Here is a 20157-nt window from a genome sequence, read left to right as displayed (position 1 = left end):
TTGCTGGATCCTATGGGTCAAATTCTGTTTTTAGTGTTTTGGGGAACTGCCATACTATTTTCCATAGTAGATAGACCATTATATATTTCCACCAACATATATAAGGCTTCCAATTTCTCTACCTACTCTCCAACACTTGTTATTATCTCCTTTTTTGATAGTGGCTGTGCTAATGGGTGTGAGGTGATATCTCATTGTAGTTTTGCATTCCCTCATTATCAGTGATGTTGAATATGTTTTCATGTGCTTAGTAGCCATCTGTATGTCTTTATTGGAGAAATGTCTATTGAAGCCTTTTGCCATTTTTAATTTTTTTTTTGTTATTTTAGGAGTTGTCTATATATTCTAGATGTTAATCCCTTATGAGATTTATGATTTACAAATATTTTCACCCATTCTGTGGGTTGCCTTTTTAGTTGGTTGATACTGTCTTTTGATGCATAAAATTTTTAAATTTTTGTGAAGTCCAATTTATTTTTTCTTTTGTTGCCTATGCCTTTGGGGTTGGTTATATATAAGAAATCATTGCCTCATCCAATGTCATGAAGCTTTTCTCTATGTTTTCTTCTAAGTTTTATTGTTTTAGTCTTACATTTAGGTCCATTATCCATTTTGAGATATTTTTTTACAAATGGTGTTAGGGTAAGCATCCAACTTCATTTTTTTTGCATGTGAATATCCAGTTTTTCCAGCACCATTTGTTAAAAAGACTGTCCTTTCCCCACTGATTGGTCTTGGCACCTTTGTTAAAAAGTTTATGACCATATATGTGAGAGTTTATTTCTGGGCTTCCTGTTCTATTCCATTGGTCTGTATGCCTGTCTTTACGCCATATTAATACCACACTGTTTCAATGACTGTAATTTTGTTGTGACTTTTAAAATCTGGAAGTTTGAGTTCTCCAGTTTTGTTCTTTTTCAAGATTGTTTTGACTATTCTTTTTCAAGATTGTTTTGAGTATCCCATGAGATTACATATGAATTTTAGGATGGGTTTTTCTATTTCTGCAAAAAATATCATTGGGATGTTGGTAGAGATTGTATTGAATCTGTATATCAGTTTGGGTACTATTGCCATTTTAATAGTATTAAGTTTTCCAATGCATGAACATAGGATGTATCTCCATTTATTTATGTTTAATTTATTTCAGCAAGATTTTGTGGTTTTCATTGTACATGTCTTTCACCTCTTTGGTTAATTCCTAACTATTTTATTCTTAGAATTATTTTAGTGGTTTTCTTTTCAGATTATTCATTGTTAGTATGTAAAAATGCAACTGAGTTTTGTGTGTTGGCTTTATATTCTACTACTTTGCTGAATTTATTTATTAGCTCTAACTGTGTGTGTGTGTGTGTGTGTGTGTGTGTGTGTGTGTGTGTGTAGTCTTTAGGGTTTTCTGCATAGAAGATAATATCACCTGCAAAGAGAGACTATTTTACTTCTTCTTTTCCAATTTGGCTGCTTTATATCACTTTTTCTTGCCTAATTTCTCTGGCTAGAGCTTCCATACTAAATTGAATAGGAGTGAAAATGGGCATCCTTGTTTTTGTTCTTCATTTTAAAGGAAAAGCTCTCCTTCACCATTGCATATGTTTGCTGTAGATTTTTCAAGTATGTCTTTTTTATGTTTAGGTAGTTTCTTTTTAGTTCTAGTTTGTTGAGTGTTTTTTCTGCATCAGTTGAGATGCTCATGTGTTTTTCTTCCCTTTATTCTGTAATGTGTTTTACATTGCTCTGTTTTCATATATTGAGACATCCTTGCTTTCCAGGAATAAATTCCCCTGGTTATGGTGTGTTATCCTTTTAATATTCTGTTTTCCAGTACTTCATTGAGGATTTTTCATCAATGTTTGTAAGGGATATTGGTCTGTAGGTTTCTTGTACAGTCTTTGGTTTTGGTGTAAGGGTGATGCTGGCCTCATAGAATGAAATGGGAAGCATTCTCTCCCCTTCAATTTTCTGGAAAAGTTTGAGAAGGATTAGTGTTAGTTCTTTAAATGTTTGGGAGAATTCTCCATTGAAGCCATCAGGTCCAGGACTTTCCTATGTCAGGAGACTTTTGATTACTGAATTAGTCTCCTTACTAGTTACCGGTCTATTCAGATTTTCTATTTCTTTCTTAGTCTTGGTAGGCTTTTTTTTTTCTAGGAATTTATCCATTTCATCTAGGTTATCCAGTTTGTTGATGTACATTTTTCATACTACTCTCTTATAATTTTTGTGTTTCTGTAGAATCAGTAGTAGTGTTCCTTCTTTCATTTTTTCAGGGGGGAAGGAGGGGCAGAGAAGGAGGGAGAGAATATTAAGCAGGCTCCACACTCAGCATGAAGCCTGACTTGGGGCTCAATCCCATGACCTTGAGATCATGACCTGAGATGAGATCAAGGTTTGGATGCTCAACTGACTGAGCCATCCAGGCATCCCTCCTTTTTTTTTTTTTTTTTTTTTTTTTTTTTTAATTTATTTTTGAGACACAGAGAGAGAGAGAGAGAGACAGAGCATGAGCAGGGGAGGGGCAGAGACAAAGGGAGACACAGAATCTGAAGCAGGCTCCAGGCTCTGAGCTGTCAGCACGGAGCCCGACGCGGGGATCAAACTCACGGACTGTGAGATCACGACCTGAGCTGAAGTCAGACGCTTAACCAACTGAGCCTCCCAGGCGCCCCAAGGCATCCCTCATTTTTTATTTTAGTAATTTGAATATTCACTTTTTTTCTTAGTTCATGTAGGTAAAGGATTATCAGTTTTGTTGATCTTTTCTAAGGACTAACTTTTGGTTTCATTAATTTTCTTTTTTTTTTTTTGTAATGTTTATTTATTTATATGAAATTTATGTCAAATTGTTTTCCATACAACATCCAGTGCTCATCCCAACAGGTGCCCTCCTTAGTGCTCACCACCCACCCTCCCCTCCCTCCCACCCCTCATCAACCCTCAGTTTATTCTCAGTTTTTTAAGAGTCTCTTATGGTTTTGCTCCCTCCCTCTCTAACTTTTTTTTTTTTCTTCCCTTCCCCCATGATCTTCTGTTAAGTTTCTCAGGATCCACATAAGAGTGAAAACATATGGTATCTGTCTTTCTCTGTATGACTTATTTCACTTAGCATAACACTCTCCAGTTCCATCCATGTTGCTACAAATGGCCAGATTTCATTCTTTCTCTTTAATGTTTATTTTTGAGACAGAATGTGCACATGTCTACATGTGAGCAGGAGAGGGGCGGAGAGAGGGAGACAGGATCTGAAGAGGGCTCTGCACTGACAGTAGAGAGCCTCATGCAGGGCTTGAACCCATGAACTATAATATTATGACCTGAGCCGAAGTCAGATGCTTAATTGACTGAGCCACCCAGGCACCCTGGTTTCATTAATTTTCTCTATTTTTTTTTATAGTCTATTTAATTTACCTCTAATACTTCCTTCTGCTAGCTTTGGGTTTAGTTTTTTCTTGTTTTTCTCGTTTCTTAGTTGTAAAGTTGTACAAGTTAGGTTATTGATATGAGATCTTAAGTTGTAAAGTTAGGTTATTGATTTGGGATCTTTCTAGCTTTTTAATGTAAGCATTTACATTATATCCTTTTACACTGCTTTCACTGTGTCATGTAAGTTTTGGTATGTTGTGTGTTTGTTTTCATTTGTTTTTAAGTATTTTCTAATTTTCTCTGTGATTTCTTTTTTGTTCCATTGATGGTTTAAGAATGTGTTGTTTCATTTCCACAAATTAAAAAATTTGCTAGTTTTACTTGTGTTACTGAAACCTAACTTCACATAATATTTTATGTATGCTATCTCTCACTTTTTTACTATCTCCTTGTCATTATCAGCTGGAGAAATAAATTACCTCTGTCTTCATATTGAAATTCATTTTCATGGTGAGAATATACAGTGGGAGGAGTTACTTTTCAAGATGTTTTCTTGCTCATCTCTCTTTATTTGGGGTGAATATCAAGTGGGAATATAGTACAACAATATTAGATAAAATCTCCATTAAGCTGGAACATAGTTCCATTATTTCCTATTCCTACCAATATTATACATTGTTAACACTTCTGATAAAATCATAACTATTTTTTAAAATTGGCCTGAGGCACGTGGGTGGCTCAGTCTGTTAGGTGTCCAACTTTGGCCCACGTCATGATCTCGTGCTTTGTGGGTTCAAGCCCTGTTTCGGGCTCTGTGCTGACAGCTTGGAGCCTGAAGCCTGCTTCGGATTCTGTGTCTCCCTCCCTCTCTCTCTGCCCCTCCCCTGCTTGCACTCTGTCTCTCTGTCTACCAAAAATAAATATTAAAAAACAAACAAACAAACATTGGCTTTTGGTATAAGACATCAATTTGTTTAATAGGTATTAACCATATAGTATGTACCAACCATTCTGTTTGGTTCTAGGGATACAATAATGAATAAGACCAATACAGTTCCTTGCCCTTAGGATATTTACATTCTTATGATATAGTATGATGAATGCCTGAGTGAGGATAATTTAGGATACCATGGGAGCACATAGAAGGAAACCTAATTCTGCACTTGAGAAGAGGCATAAAGGAAGGTTTCCTGGAAGACACATTAAAAATTAGGATATAATAGACAAGGGATTAACCAGGAAATTGAAGAAAAGTGTAGGCATGAGAAAAGTATTCCAAACAGGGAGAATGTGTATAAAGGCCAGAGAGGAGAGAGTGTATTATATCAGTTATATTAACAAGTAGTTTGTTCAAGAGGTGAGTGTATGGAGTGTAGGGATGGGAGTTTGGTTTTATGAGAGTAGTGAGAGCGAGGCTAGATAAGTTAAGCAGAAGCTGTCTCTTGAAGGGCTTTGTAAGCCACGTGGAGATGTTTGAAATTCTCTGAGTGCAATGAGGAACTACTGAAAAGTTTTAGAGAAGTTAATGTCATTTTCATTTTAGGAATATCATTGTGACTGTAGAATGGAGATTGGATTGGGACATGGGCGTAGGGACAAAGAATTCAGGGAGGAGGCTGTTGTAAAAATTTAAAAGATGATAGTGGTAGCTAGTAGGTATGGAGAGAAGAGGACAAGGTATCAAGCTGTTTAGGAAGTGTAATGGTGAAATTTGATGGTGGACTTGATATGGGTTTTTGGCTTAAACAACTATATGGGTTCCATTCAGCAAAATAAAGAACACAAAAGAAGCAGGTTTGGTGTATGTGGGGATAATACATTTCATTTAATTTAACTGTATTCCTTTTTGTTTAAATCTTTATTTTCCCATCAAAATGTTATTGAATATTATTTAACCCTGATTTTGCCATGTTTAGTTTTAGGAAATTCACTGGGTTCCCTGAATACTTCATCTTTTATCTAGAAATCAATTGGTAAGACTTTGATAGAGAATGGTTGAAAATAAGACACCCTGAGAATATGCGCAGTTATTTTTCATTGGAACAATATTTATCCTTTCTTGTGTATTTTGTATCTCTTTATTGACACTTCTTCTTCAACTCACTATTTTGGGTTCAGTTTTTATTGAATTTTTCTCTCATGCAAATTCCTTATAAGTAGAGTCCCTGAAATTTTCTAAGCATAATATGTCCTATAAGTGGTAAAAATAACACTAGAGTGAAATAATAAACAGTTTTTAGGCTTTTCTTGTTCTCAAAGATCACATTAAAAGATCACAAATGTGTTTGAAGACCCCTTCTGCACTTTTCCTTCTTTTCTCAAGGTACTGTCTATTCTGAACTTGGTGGTATTTGTCCGTTTTCTTACACTTTACCACATATATTGTTGTGTTTTAAAAATGTAAATAATATATTCTGTTTATCTTTCTGTAACCTTTTTCACTCAATTTTTTTTTTAGTAAATTCATCCACATTGATTAAACTCCTCTAAAAACAGTGTGGAGGTTCCTCAAAAAATTAAAAATAGACCTACCCTATGACCCAGCAATAGCACTGCTAGGAATTTATCCAAGGGATACAGGAGTACTGATGCATAGGGGCACTTGTACCCCAATGTTTATAGCAGCACTCTCAACAATAGCCAAATTATGGAAAGAGCCTAAATGTCCATCAACTGATGAATGGATAAAGAAATTGTGGTTTATATACACAATGGAGTACTACGTGGCAATGAGAAAGAATGAAATATGGCCCTTTGTAGCAACGTGGATGGAACTGGAGAGTGTGATGCTAAGTGAAATAAGTCATACAGAGAAAGACAGATACCATATGTTTTCACTCTTATGTGGATCCTGAGAAACTTAACATAAACCCATGGGGGAGAGGAAGGGAAAAAAAAAAGAGGTTAGAGTGGGAGAGAGCCAAAGCATAAGAGACTCTTAAAAACTGAGAACAAACTGAGGGTTGATGGGGGTGGGAGGGAGGGGAGGGTGGGTGATGGGTATTGAGGAGGGCACCTTTTGGGATGAGCAGTGGGTGTTGTATGGAAACCAATTTGACAATACATTTCATATATTGAAAAAATAAATAAACTCCTCTAACTGCTATATGGTAGTATATGACAGAATTTATTTATTCATTCTCCTGTGCATGGATGGACATTTTGGTTATTTCCAATGTTTTGCTATGTCAAACAAGGTTTCAGTAAACATTCTTGTGTATGTATCCTTTTGCACACCTGCAAATGTTTCTTTAAAGAAGTCAGGGTATATGCTTTTTCAGCTTTACCAAATATGGCCAGATTGTTCTCCAGAGCAGATGCACCAGTTTGTACTATCACTAGCAGCGTGTAAGAGTTCCCATTTCTTCATATACTTGCCAATCCTTGGTTTTGTCAGACTTAAAATTGTAGCAGTTTATTTGTGAAATAATCAGGGTGAGAGTAGAGGGAGGGATATTTGTGTTTTCAATTGTCTCAAAACAAAAAAATCAGAGAAATGCTTATTTCAGTGGATGATTACTGATGCCAAGTTACTCCATGATTTTTTTTTTGTCTGCTTCCCCTTTTTTGGGTCTGTCTTTTGAAATGCTTTCTTGATCTATTTTTAATTTTTTTTTAATGTTTATTCATTTTTGAGAGAGAGAGACAGAGCATGAGCGGGGGAGGGACAGAGAGAGGAGACACATAACCAGAGGCAGGCTGTATTAGATGGTTAACCAACTCAGCCACCCAGGCGCCCCAATACAGTTTTTAAATGTTTATTTATTTTGAGAGAGAGACAGAGTGTGAGTGGGGGAGGGGCAGAGAGAGATGGGGGAGACGGAGAATCCCAAACAGGCTGTGTTTTGTTAGTGCACAGCCCGATGTGGGACTCAGTCCCATGAACCATGAGATCATGACCTAAGCTGAAATCACGAATCAGATGCTTGGCCAACTGAGCCACCCAGATAACCCACTTTGTTGATATTTTTAATATAAAATCTAATAAGTTCTATGCATTTTGGCAGCTGGTGTCTTTATAGTTCATAGACTATTCCTTTGGCTTCCGGTTGTTCCTAACCCTGATTTGTTGAATAGAACCATATCTTCCAAAGATACATGCTTTTTTTTAAGCTGTGATTTTTTTTTTTTTTCTGGTATGGAGAATATCTAATGTATAAAATTTTATACAGATAGAAGTTGAATGTTCATGCTGTTTAAAATAAATGACCCAGGTTATGGATGAGCCACAAAATTGTGTTTTTAAGCAAAGTTTTCCTCTACTGTCATATAGTATTCTAGTTTATATTGTGATAAGAAATAAAAGGACTCTTAACTAATTCACAACATTCTCTTCTCCTCATCAAATTTTAACCATTTGCCCTTTATATGAAAGCTTTCTGCCATCTTTTTCTGACAACATCACTTTTTAAATTTCATTTTCTTTGCCAATTTTTTGCCCATTTACTTTTTCTCAGGTTCTCTATTTTGGAAACAGCCTTCCCTTTCAATTGCTGCATCATTTCTTTTTCATTTTCTTCTTTTAAGAATGTGATTCCCAGGTATTCTGCCTCTAATAATTGTGAATGGGTCAATAGGTAAAATAAGCAGAACCTCTTTAACTACCAAAACAGAAGAGCCAAAGATCTACTGTCTTATCAGACTTTCAAATAGCATTGCCAGAATATCAGGTCATATAAAAAATGTCACTGGGGCTACCTACATGTAGTAATGGCGGACTGTCATTTTGTCTTTTGCATGTCATGAGAAAACTACTCTTAATTGCTTCATTATAAGCTTATCTTAAATCTGTACACTAGTTTTCATAACTGAAAAATAGTAGGGGAATAAAAAAAATTCTTTTTAAAAATTTTTAATGTTTTATTTATTTTTGAGAGACAGAGACAGAGCATGAATGGGGAGGGGCAGAGAGAGAGGGAGACACAGAATCTCAAGCAGACTTCAGGTTCCGAGCTGTCAGCACAGAGCCCAATGTGGAGCTCAAACTCACGGACCTCAAGATCATGACCTGAGCCAAAGTTGGACACTTAACCGACTGAGCTGCCTGTGTGCCCTGAAAATCAAAATTTAAATGTTTTTTTGATTTCAGGAATTGCATCATGTTAAGCTATTAATGAGTTAGTTTCTTGGTATCCTTTCCTAGGGTGGAATAATAGGTAGTATTCCTAGGGTGGAATAATAGGAATAATAGGGACAAGTGTCAAATATGTATCTTCATCTTCATTTTAGGAGCACACTGATAATCAGTCACTATCCGTAAGTGACTAATAGGAAAAAAAAATGAATGGAGGTAGTTGTATGTATCGAATATTAGGTTGTATTGGTCTGTGTAATCCTCCAGTAGTACATACACCTCCATGCTAGCCTTCTGCTTGGTAGTGGAATCTCATGTCTTCACACCAGGTAGTGGAATCTCATGTCTTTCCCCTGCACTAGTAAAACATGCCCATGCCTTTACTTTCTCTTAGTTTATTTCTCACAAACTCCTTTTCTGCTAGCTAGCATTTAAAAACAAACGGGCGCCTGGGTGACTCAGTCGGTTGAGCGTCCGACATCAGCTCAGGTCATGATCTCTCGCAGTCTGTGAGTTCGAGCCCCGCGTCAGGCTCTGTGCTGACAGCTTGGAGCCTGGAGCCTGCTTCGGATTCTGTGTCTCCCTCTCTCTCTCTCTCTCTCTCTCTCTGCCCCTCCCCCGCTCATGCTCTGTCTTTCTCTCTCTCTCTCTGTCAAAAATAAATAAACATTAAAAAAAATAAACATGTTACATCATTGGATAGGTATAACTAAGTCTGATTCTAGCCAATTGAGGGACTCCTTGAAGTGTATTCATTTAGTCATTTACTAGGGAAAACACCATTGTGTTCCTTTTTCTACCAGTTTCTTTTGCACTATTATCAGACACTTAAATGTGTTAAATTATATCTGTTTTATTGAAGAAATACTAGGTTAGTCTGCTTTTGACCAATAGTTTATTTTAAAACTTCACTATTCTGGAAGTATGGCTTTTATACAATATTTATTTATTATCAGACCTATATGTTCAGAAGTCTGGCTAGAAGTATCAGTTTTATTGATTTTTTTTTCAAAGAACCAGCTCCACTTTCATTGATCTCTTGTATTGTGTATTTAGTTTCTATATCATTTATTTCTGCTCTAATCTTTACTTCCTTCCTTCTCCTGATAATATGTTTTGTTTGTTCTTTTTCTAGGTCCTTTAGGACCTAAGGCCAGGTTGTTTCTTTGAGATTTTTTTTTCCTTTTTTTTTTTTTTTTTTTTTTTTAATGATTTTTAGCACAGAGCCTGATGTGGGGCTTGAATCCACAACCGTGAGATCATGACCTGAGCCAGAGTCAGACACTTAACTGACTGACCCTAGCCAGGTGCCCCTATTTGAGATATTTTTGCTTTTTGAGGTAGACCTGTATTACTATAAACTTCCCTCCTAGAACCACTTTTGTGGTGTTCCAAAGGTTTGAACCATTGTGTTTTCATTTTCATTTGTTTCCTTTTACTTTTTTATTTCTTTTTTTTATTTCCTGGTTGACCCATTCATAGTTTAGTAGCATGTTATTTATTTATTTGTTTTTTAAAATTTATATCCAAGTTAGTTAGCATATAGTGCAATAATATTTTCAGGAATAGATTCCAGTGATTCATCCCCTATGTGTAACACCCAGTGCTCATCAACAAGTGTCTTCCTTAATGCCCCTTACCCATTTAGCCCATCCCCCCACCCACAGCCCCTCCAGCAACCCTCAGTTTGTTCTCTATATTGAAGAGTCTTTTATGTTTTGTCCCACTTCCTATTTTTATATATTTTTGCTTCCCTTCCTCTATGTTCATCTCTTTTGTATCTTAAATTCCACATATGGGTGAAGTCATATGATATTTGTCTTTGTCTGACTGACTTATTTCGCTTAGCATAATACACTCTAATTCTATCCACATTGTTGCAAATTTCATTCTTTTTATTGCTGAGTAATACTCCATTGTTTATATATACCACATCTTCTTTATCCATTCATTAGATGATGGACATTTGTTTTCTTTCCATACTTTGGCTGTTGTCAGTAGCAGTGCTATAAATGTTGGGGTGCATGTGCCCCTTTGAAACAGCACACCCGTGTCCCTTGGATATATACCCAGTAGGGCAATTGCTGGGCCGTAGGGTAGTTACTATTTTTAATTTTCTGAGGAATCTCCATACTGTTTTCCAGAGTGGCTGCACCAGTTTGCATTCCCACCAGCAGTGCAAAAGAGATCCTCTTTCTCTGTGTCCTCGCCAACATGTGTTGTTGCCTGAATTGTTAATTTTAGCCATTCTGACAGGTGTGAGGTGGTATCTCAGTGTGGTTTTGATTTGTATTTCCCTGATGATGAGTGATGTTGAGCATTTTTTCATGTGTCTGTTAGTCATTTGGATGTCTTTGGAAAAGTGTCTATTCATGTCTCTTGCCCATTTCTTCACTGGATTATTTGTTTTTTGGGTGTTGAGTTTGATAAGTTCTTTATAGATTTATGACACTAACCCTTTATCTGATAGGTCATTTGCAAATATCTTATCCCATTCCATCAGTTGCCTTTTAGTTTTGTTCATTGTTTCCTTTACTGTGCAGAAGCATTTTATCTTGATGAGGTCCTAGTAGTTCATTTTTGCTTTTGTTTCCCTTGCCTCCAGAGACGTGTTGAGAAGTTGCTGTGGCTGAGGTCAAAGAGGTTTTTGCCTGCTTTCTCCTTGAGGATTTTGATGGCTTCCTGTCTCGTGTTTAGGTCTTTCATCCATTTTGAGTTTATTTTTGTGTATGGTGTAAGAAATTAGTCCAGGTTCATTTTTCTGCATGTTGCTGTTCAGTTTTCCCAACACCATTTGCTGAAGAGACTGTCTTTATTCCATTAGTAGCATGTTATTTAACCTTTATGTATTTGTGGTCTTTCCAGATTTCTTTCCCTTTTTCTTTCTTTCTTTCTTTCTTTCTTTCTTTCTTTCTTTCTTTCTTTCTTTTTTTTTTGTGGTTAACTTCTAGTTTCATGGTGTTGTAGTAAGAAATTATGTATGCTGTGACTTTTATCTTTTTGAATTTGTTGAGGCTTGTTTTGTAGCCTAATATGTGATCTGGAGAACATTCCATGTGTACTTGAAAAGAATGTGTATTCTGCTGTTTTACGGTGGAACGTTCTGATTACATCTGTTAAATCCAGCTAGTCCAGTGTGTCATTCAAAGCCATTGTTTCTTTGTTGATTTTTCTGTTTAGATGATCTGTCCATCAATGTAAATGGAGTGTTAAAGTCCCCTGTTATTGTATTATTATTGAATAGTTCCTTTATGTTTATTGTTAACTGTTTTATGTATTTGAGTGCTTCCATGTTGGACACATAAATATTTATAATTTTAGATATTGTTGGATTGTCCCCTTTATTTAAAGTCCTTGTTTTAAAGTCTAGTTTGTTTGATATCAGTATTGCTACCTTGGCTTTATTTTGACATCCGTTTGCACGATAAATATTTCTCCATCACCTTAATTTCAATCTGGAGGTATCAGATCTAAATTGACTCTCTTAATAAAATAAAAATAAATAACATGAGTTTCTTGTAGACAGCATATAGATGGGTCCTGTCTTCTAAATCTATTCTGTCACCTGTGTTTTTCGATTGGAATATTTAGTCCATTTACATTCAAAGTAATTATTAATAGATATGTATTTATGGCCATTTTATTACTTGTTTTATGATTGTTTCTGAAGATTTTCCCTGATCCTTTCTTGTCTTTCTCTCTTTCATGGTTTGTTGGTTTCCTTTAGTGATATATCTGGATTTCTTTCTCTTTATTCTTTGCATGTTTATTAGTGGTTTTAGGTTTGCATATAACCTCTTATGCATATAGCAGTCTATATTACGTTGATGGTCATTTAAGTTTGAACCTCTTTACTCCTTCCCTACGTTTTAGAATATGGTGTCATATTTTACATCCTTTTATTTTGTGAATTCCTTGGCTGACTTTTTACAGAAAAATTCATTGTTACTGCTTATGTGTTTCCTGCCTTTATACAGTTGCTTTTAGTGTCTCCTTTCCAATCAAAGAGTCCCCTTTAATATTTCTTCAGGGCTGGTTTAGTGGTCATGAACTCCTTTATTTTTTGTTTTTTATCTCCCCTTCTATCCTGAATGACAGCCTTACTGAATTGAGTATTCTTGGCTGCAGGTTTTTCCCATTCAGCACTTTGAATATACCGTGCCACTCCTTTCTGGCTTGGAAAATTCCTGCTGAAAAATCTGCTCATAGCCTTGTGGGGTTTCCTTTGTATGTAACTGTTTTCTTTTGTCTTGCTGCTTTTAATATTTTTTCTTTATCACTGTATTTTGCCATTAAAATTTTATTTATTTATTTATTTATTTATTTATTTATTTATTAGAGAGAGAGAGAAAACGTTTGAGTTGGGGAGAGGGGAAGAGAGAGAGGGGCCAGAGGATCTGATGTGGGCTTTGAGCTGACAACAGCAAGCCTGATGTGGGGCTTGAACTCACAAGCCATGAGTGAGATCGTGACCTGAGCTAAAGTTGGACACTTAACCCCCTGAGCCACTCAGGCACTCCTATATTTTGCCACTTTAATTACAAAATGTCTTGGTATGGATCTGCTTTTGTTGAGAGAGAGAGAGAGAGAGAGAGAGAGAGAGAGAGAGGGAGAGGGAGAGAGAGAACGAACCTTAAGCAGACTCCATGCTCAGCACGGAGCCCAGTGTGGGGCTTGATCCCACGACTCTGGGATCATGACCAGAGCTGAAATCCAGGCACCCCTTACTGGACTATTTGCATTTAACATATGCAAATCCTAGACATAATGTCATTTTATTAATAAATAATTAAATATGCATATCTAACTGATCAGTCAGGTCTTTTCCTTTTTAAATGACCTAACAAAGTGGCAGTATTTCCTTTGTATAACTTAATACCCAGTCAATACTTAGTTTCTCTGTTGATCTCAAAGGTATCTTTTTACAGTTGCACATTTTGGTTTTACCTCTTAAAGCTATTTTGTTCTTCTCTTTTCCCCTCCTTCTTTCCCTCCCATTCCACTGAATATTTGGAAAAACCTGGTTATAGGTCTTGTGGAATGTACATTTTGGAGTTGCCCAATTTCTTCCTTTGTGTGAATCTGTTCCTCTAACTCCTGTGTTTCCTACAAACTGGTTAGAGCTTGAGACTCCATTAGATTCCACTTAAGTTTTAAAATTAACTCCATAGGTGGTGCTCTGAACTTCCCATTGAATTTTATGACCAAATGCTTAACATCTCATCATACCTTTTGTGCTAGTGATTGATGGGTAGCTTCACTGGTGGAAGACTGATACGTCCAAATGAAGTTTCCATGAGTTTCATCTAATTGTTTTGGCAGCCTTGGATGATAATTGCCTAGAACTATTTCATTAGGGGGTTCTAAAATTTTGATTAAAAAAAATTTTTTTTTAAAACGTTTATTTATTTTTGAGACAGAGAGAGACAGAGCATGAACGGCAGAGGGTCAGAGAGAGAGGGAGACAGAATCTGAAACAGGCTCCAGGCTCTGAGCTGTCAGCACAGACGCGGGGCTCCAACCCATGGACTGCGAGATCATGACCTGAGCCGAAGTCGGACATCCAACCGACTGAGCCACCCAGGCGCCCCAAATTTTGAATTTTTTACCCCATCATTCTTTCTACTTTTATTAGCCAGAATTCTATCAGTAAGAACTTTCTGGAACCATTTGGTTACCCTGAACTAGAGTTTATATATGAAGGGCAAGATAAATCCTTGATTGTTTTTCTTGTAACAACAACATTCAGAGTAATGAGTTGATGTCATAATAACTTCTAGTAGTGATCATTGATTTTTTATCTGAAGTATCATTATAAACTCATGGATTTTTATACATTTTTATATTTCAATCCATTATATTAATTATTCATTTGATGTCCAGATATCCTATTTGAGACCAGTGGGATCATCTTTAGATTGGGCAATTTGTCTTTTTGAAATGACCCTATTTTTCTTTGCTAGCAAGGAAATTTAATTTTTTGCACAGTTTTTTCCAAACTTACACATTTCTACCCCAAAGCAGGAAGAATCAGGCCTTGATTCTTTTTTTTTTAAGTGTTTCTTTTGAGAGAGAATATGATCACATGAGTGGGAGAGGGGCAGAGAGAGAGGGAGAGAGAGTATCCCAGTCATTGGTTCATGAGATCAAGATCATGACCTGAGCTGAAATCAAGAGTCAGGCACTTAACTGACAGAGCCACCTAGTCACCCCAGGCCTTGATTTTTTTTTTAATGGGGAATGACATTTAGGAAGTGGGATATAGCTAGGTTTTAGGGATGTCAGTTGCTATTGAGTTTGTCATTCATTCTAGATCTTTTCAATGGACAGATATAGGAAATATGTGAGTTCATGTTGTTAATTCCAATTAAAATCTCCAAGTATCTCACCTGATTCACTGTTTAAAGATGGAATGTTATATGAAGATTCTATTCATATCATTCAGAGTTATACTTTTTATTTCTTTATTATTTTTTATTTTTAAATATTTGAAAGTTTGTTTATTTTGAGAGAGTGCATGTATGTGCACATGTGAGAGCAAAAGTGGGGGAGGGGTAGAGAGAAAGAGAAACGGAATCTCAAGCAGGCGCTGCTCCATCAGTGCACAGCCCAATGTGGGGCTCAAACTCATGAACTGTGAGATCATGACCTCACCCGAGATCAAGAGTCCAACATTTAACCAACTGTGCCACCCAGGCACCCCTATTAATTTATTTTTAAGAGAGAGCAAGAGAGAGAAAGAGTGCACAAGTAGGGGAGGGCCAGAGAGACAAAAGAGAGACACAATCCAGTGCAGGCTCTAGGCTCTGAGCTGTCAATGCAGAGCTCATCGTGGGGCCCGAACCCACTCACTGTGAGATCATGACCTGAGCTGAAGTTGGATGCTTAACCGACTGAGCCTCCTAGGCACCCCCATTTATTTCTTTCTATAGCTTCTTTTTTTTTTTTTTTTTTTTTTTTTTGGTTCTTAGGAAAGTAATGGTAATTGTACAGTATTTGAAAAAGTAGAGAGGTATAAAGATTTAGGAAACAACTTGTAATCCATCCCCCAGGGTATCAGTTTAGCATTTTGACATATTTCTGTCTAGATTTTTCTGGCTTTCCTATATAGCATTTGAAATTATCTTTCTGAATGAAAAATACTGTTCTATTATATTGACATATCTGTCTTGCTCTTAGTTTATTACAGTTTTTAGCTATAATATTTGGTTCAGCTATAAAAAAATTATTTATATAAGAAGGTGTTTTTTCCTCAACCCTTAGTATTAAACTCGAGAAAATAATTGAAAACTAGTATCAATTCATAGGCATAAAATTACTACTGTTGTTTCATATTGCCACATGTCGTAACAGTAAAGTTACCACTTTACTACTCCCTCCCCTAGTAAATTTTGCCATTTTATGGTGTAATTTCACACAAACTTCTGGAGTCATAGTGTACAGATTCCAATTCTGGCTCTTTGCTGTGTGACCTTGAGCATAATAGTTAAACTCTTTCTACTGTAGTTCCTTATCTGGATTGCTTTGAGAATTAAATAAGTGACAAATGCCTGGCACATAGTAAGATCTCAGTAAATGTATGTAGGCTGTTGTTCAAAAATATTTTTCTGGGGCACCTGGGTAGTAGCTCAGTCAGTTGAGTGGCCAACTCTTGATTTTGGCTCAGGTCATATGATTCCAGGGTCATGGGATCAAGTCCCACGTTGGGCTCTATGCTCAGCGTGGAACTTGCTTGGAATTCTCTCTCTCTCTCTCTCTCTCTCTCTCTCTCTCTGCCCCTCTGCCCCCTCCCCTGCTTGTACTCTCTCTCCCTCTCTCCCTCTCTCTGTAAAATAATAATAATAAAGTTAAAAATTTTTTTTTCTTCAGCATTGTTTTAATTTCATATTTCTTGGGGCACCTGGGTGGCTCAGTCGGTTGAGCGACTGACTTCGGCTCAGGTCATGATCTCACGGTTTGTGAGTTTGAGCCCCGCATTGGGCTCTGTGCTGACAGCTCAGAGCCTGGAGCCTGCTTCTGATTCGTGTCTCCCTCTCTCTCTGCCCCTCCCCCACTCATGGTCTGTCTCTCTCTGTCTCAGAAATAAATAAACATAAGAAAATTAAAAAAATTTAATTTCATATTTCTTTAATGATTAGTGAGATTTTTTTCTTCAAGCGTTGTGGTTTCCTATTTACATTTTATTTCATGTGAACTGTCAAATATCCTTTTTAAAAAAAATTTTTTTACATGTATTTATTTTTGAGAGACAGAGTGAGATAGAGCGCAAGTGGGTGAGGGGCAGAGAGAGAGGGAGACACAGAATCCAAAGCAGGCTCCAGGCTCTGAGCTGTTAGCACAGAGCCCGACATGGGGCTTGAACCCACGAACTGTGAAATCATGACCTGAGCCAAAGTCAGACACTTAACTGACTGAGCCACCCAGGCGCCTCAAATATCCTTTTTTCAAACTAGGTTTTTTGTTGTTGTTGTTTTGTTTTGTTTTTTAAGTAGGCTCCACACCGAATGTGGGGCTTGAACTCACAGCCCCGAGATCAAGAGTTTTATGATGTACTGACTGAGCCAGTCAGGTGCCCCATCTTCTTTTCTTAAGATAGAAGTTTTACTTCACAAACCAGTTGACATACCAACACCAAAAGCACAACTGATTAAAGATTAATGTTAGACTTCACCAAAATTAAAACTTCTATACTTCAAAGTACACCATCAAGAAAGTGAAAAGACTACCCATACAATGGGAAAGAATATGTGAAAATCATATTTATGATCAGGGACTTGTATCCAGAATATATAAAGAACTCTAAAAATAGTGAAAAGATTCAAATTTTTAAACAGACAAAGGATTTGAATAGATATTTTCCCAAAGATGATATACAAATGGACAATAAGCATATGAAAAGATACTTCGTATCATCATTAAGGGAAATACAAATCAACATAATGAAATACTACTTTATACCCAGCTAAATGGCTATAATAAAAACAAATGGACAACAACAAGTATTAGTGAGAATGTGGAGAAATTGGAACCTTCATACATTGCTGGTGGGATTGTAAAATGGTGTAGGCACTTTGGAGAACAGTTTGGCAGTTCCTGAAAATGTTAAGCATAGAGTTGCTGTGGGACCCAGCAGTTCCACTGCTGCATATAAGGGTAATGATAATAAATGTCCACACAGAAACTTGTGCATGCATGTATGTAGTAGCATTGTTCATAAAAGCCAAAAAACTGGAAACTCAAATGTCCATCAATTGATAAACAAAATATAGTCTTTTCATACAATGGACTATTGCTTGGCAATAAAAAGGATGCCACAACATGAATGAACCTTGAAAACTTTATGCTGAGTTGAAAGAAACCAGTTACAAAAGACCCTGTGTTGTGTAATTTCACTTATGTGAAATAACCAGAATAGACAAATCTGTAGATTCAGAAAGTAGATGAGTGGTTAAATAGGGCTGGGGCAGGGAAAGGGAGATAATGGGTAGTGACTGCTAATGGTTACAGGGCTTCTTTTTGGGGTGATGAAAATGTTCTAAAATTAGATTTGGTGTTGGTTGCACAACTCTGAATATACTAAAACCTATTGTATTCTTTAAATGGATGAACTTTATGGAATGTAAATTACATGTCATTAATGCTGTTGGAATAAAGGGGAAGGAAAAAGGAAAGGAACCAATTTACAGGTTTGCCTCTCTTCCTGTCCATTCATTTCTTGCACAGATTGTTGGTTAGGAGTAAGATGTATGTCATATGGTAATTCCTGTTGTGCTAGAAAATTGCATGCTTCAACTTAATTGATGTTTTATTTTAGTATGATGGCTGATAATTGAAGTCTTGGGTTTTCTAGGTCCATGACCCCTATTAGTGTGATTCTCAGCATGTTTCATTACCTTGTAGATTGTTCCTTTGTTCATAAACTTAGGATAATTCTTGTTTTTCCTACCTCAGAAGGTTGTTAAGTTCAAATGAAAGCGAGATAGCACTTAGAAAGCTGTACAGTCCTAAATAAATAGAGAGTAGTATTAAGATTTCTAAAGTTCTCTGTATTTTCTTTCCATAGGAGTAAAACACAAATCTTTTCTAACAGTTGAGGACTGTTTTGAGTTGGGCAAAGTGGCCTACACAGAAGCAGATTATTACCATACAGAACTGTGGATGGAACAAGCACTAAGGCAGCTGGATGAAGGCGAGGTTTCTACCATTGATAAAGTCTCTGTTCTAGATTATTTGAGCTATGCGGTATACCAGCAGGGAGACCTGGATAAGGCACTTTTGCTCACAAAGAAGCTTCTTGAACTAGGTATGTTAATTTGGCCTAATTCAAGATTATATACACACACACACACACACATACATATATATGTATATATAAATTATATATAATTATTGTATATAAAAAGTGCCAACCTATATGACAACATAAATGTATATGTATAATTCTGATATATGACTACATATCTTGTCTTACATATATATGTATATAATGATAAATATATATAATTCTGATATATGTGTAATTCTGATAAGTGTAATTTGTTATATAGCTTTGGTACATTTTTTTTCTTTTTTCAGGTTTTTATTTAAATTCTAGTTAGTCAGCATACAGTGCAGTATTAGTCTCAGGGGTGGAATTTAGTGATTCATCATCTATATACAACACCTGTGTTCAGTACAATAAATGCCCTCCTTAATTCCCATCACCTATCTAACCTATCCCCCCACCTACCTCCCCTTCATCAGTACCAGTTTGTTCTCTATAGTTAAGAGTCTGTTTCTTGGTTTGCCTTTCCAACCCCCCCCCACCTTCCCCCCTCCGTGTTCATTTGTTTTGCTTCTTAAATTCCACATATGAGCGAAATCATACGGTATTTGCCTTTCTCTGACATATTTTGCTGAAGATTGTACTCTCTAGTTCCATACATGTCGTTGCAAATGGCAAAATTTCATTCTTTTCTATGGCTGAGTAATATTTATTCCATTTGGTACTTTTTATTTGTTATAAGTCAAGAATCTATCTGTTAGACAAATTTTATCCTCTCCCTGTTTATACACTAAATAAGTGGCAACTGATTTTCCTCAGTTAAAGGTACTACAACAGTGGCTGTGCTACTCTGCTGTATACTCTTCAGGAATTTCAAAAGTGGACCTAACCTAGCTAACTCAGTAAAAAATGTTTATTTACCATGTTGCTATATTAAATATTAACCAGTTTCCTTTGAAATGTTTTGTGTTCTTACATTTCATGTTTAAAAATGATCTTGTGATTTAAAATAAATAGACTGAAAATGTAATTTGTCATATTCAAATATTAGATAATGTGATATCCTTTGAGGATTTTATCACTAGTGTTTTGAACTTGTTTCTCTAAGTATGATCCAGGGACCATGTGCATTGGAATTACTTGGATACATGTTAGAAATGAAAAATTTCTTGATTTCCACCCCAGAGCTACTAAATCAGAATCTGTGGACATTGAATTGTATGCTAATAAATTCAGGTGACCTCTGGTATATAATGAAGCTTTAAAACTTTTCGAAAATTAATTATTTTTATGAATAGGTTAATATGTGTATTTTAGAAAAGTCAAACAGTTTAAAAGAATTGGCCATCTGAAAATGAACTTCTGATAATTAGGTTATTTCTTGGTTGAGTGAGTTAATAAATTGAGATATTAGTTCAAGTACCTTTTTTTTCAGTATTTTTTCGTGATTTTTTTTCTT

At 36.2% G+C, this 20157-nt stretch overlaps 1 protein-coding gene across 2 annotated transcripts in view; it reads left to right on the top strand.

Moving 5' to 3' along the window:
- Positions 1-20157, top strand: part of P4HA1 (prolyl 4-hydroxylase subunit alpha 1) — an 89545-nt gene that overhangs the window by 23797 nt on the left and 45591 nt on the right. For both annotated transcript variants that reach the window (XM_011287347.4, XM_011287348.4), the window contains exon 6: positions 18498-18737. In XM_011287347.4, coding sequence (XP_011285649.1) covers positions 18498-18737 — 240 coding nt within the window. The remainder of the gene's footprint in view (positions 1-18497; positions 18738-20157) is intronic.

This window comes from Felis catus, chromosome D2 (assembly GCF_018350175.1).
Source record: "Felis catus isolate Fca126 chromosome D2, F.catus_Fca126_mat1.0, whole genome shotgun sequence".
NCBI lineage: Eukaryota > Metazoa > Chordata > Mammalia > Carnivora > Felidae > Felis > Felis catus.
The sequence above is the reverse complement of the archived record's forward strand: the minus strand, read 5'-3'. Positions and strand labels throughout refer to the sequence as shown.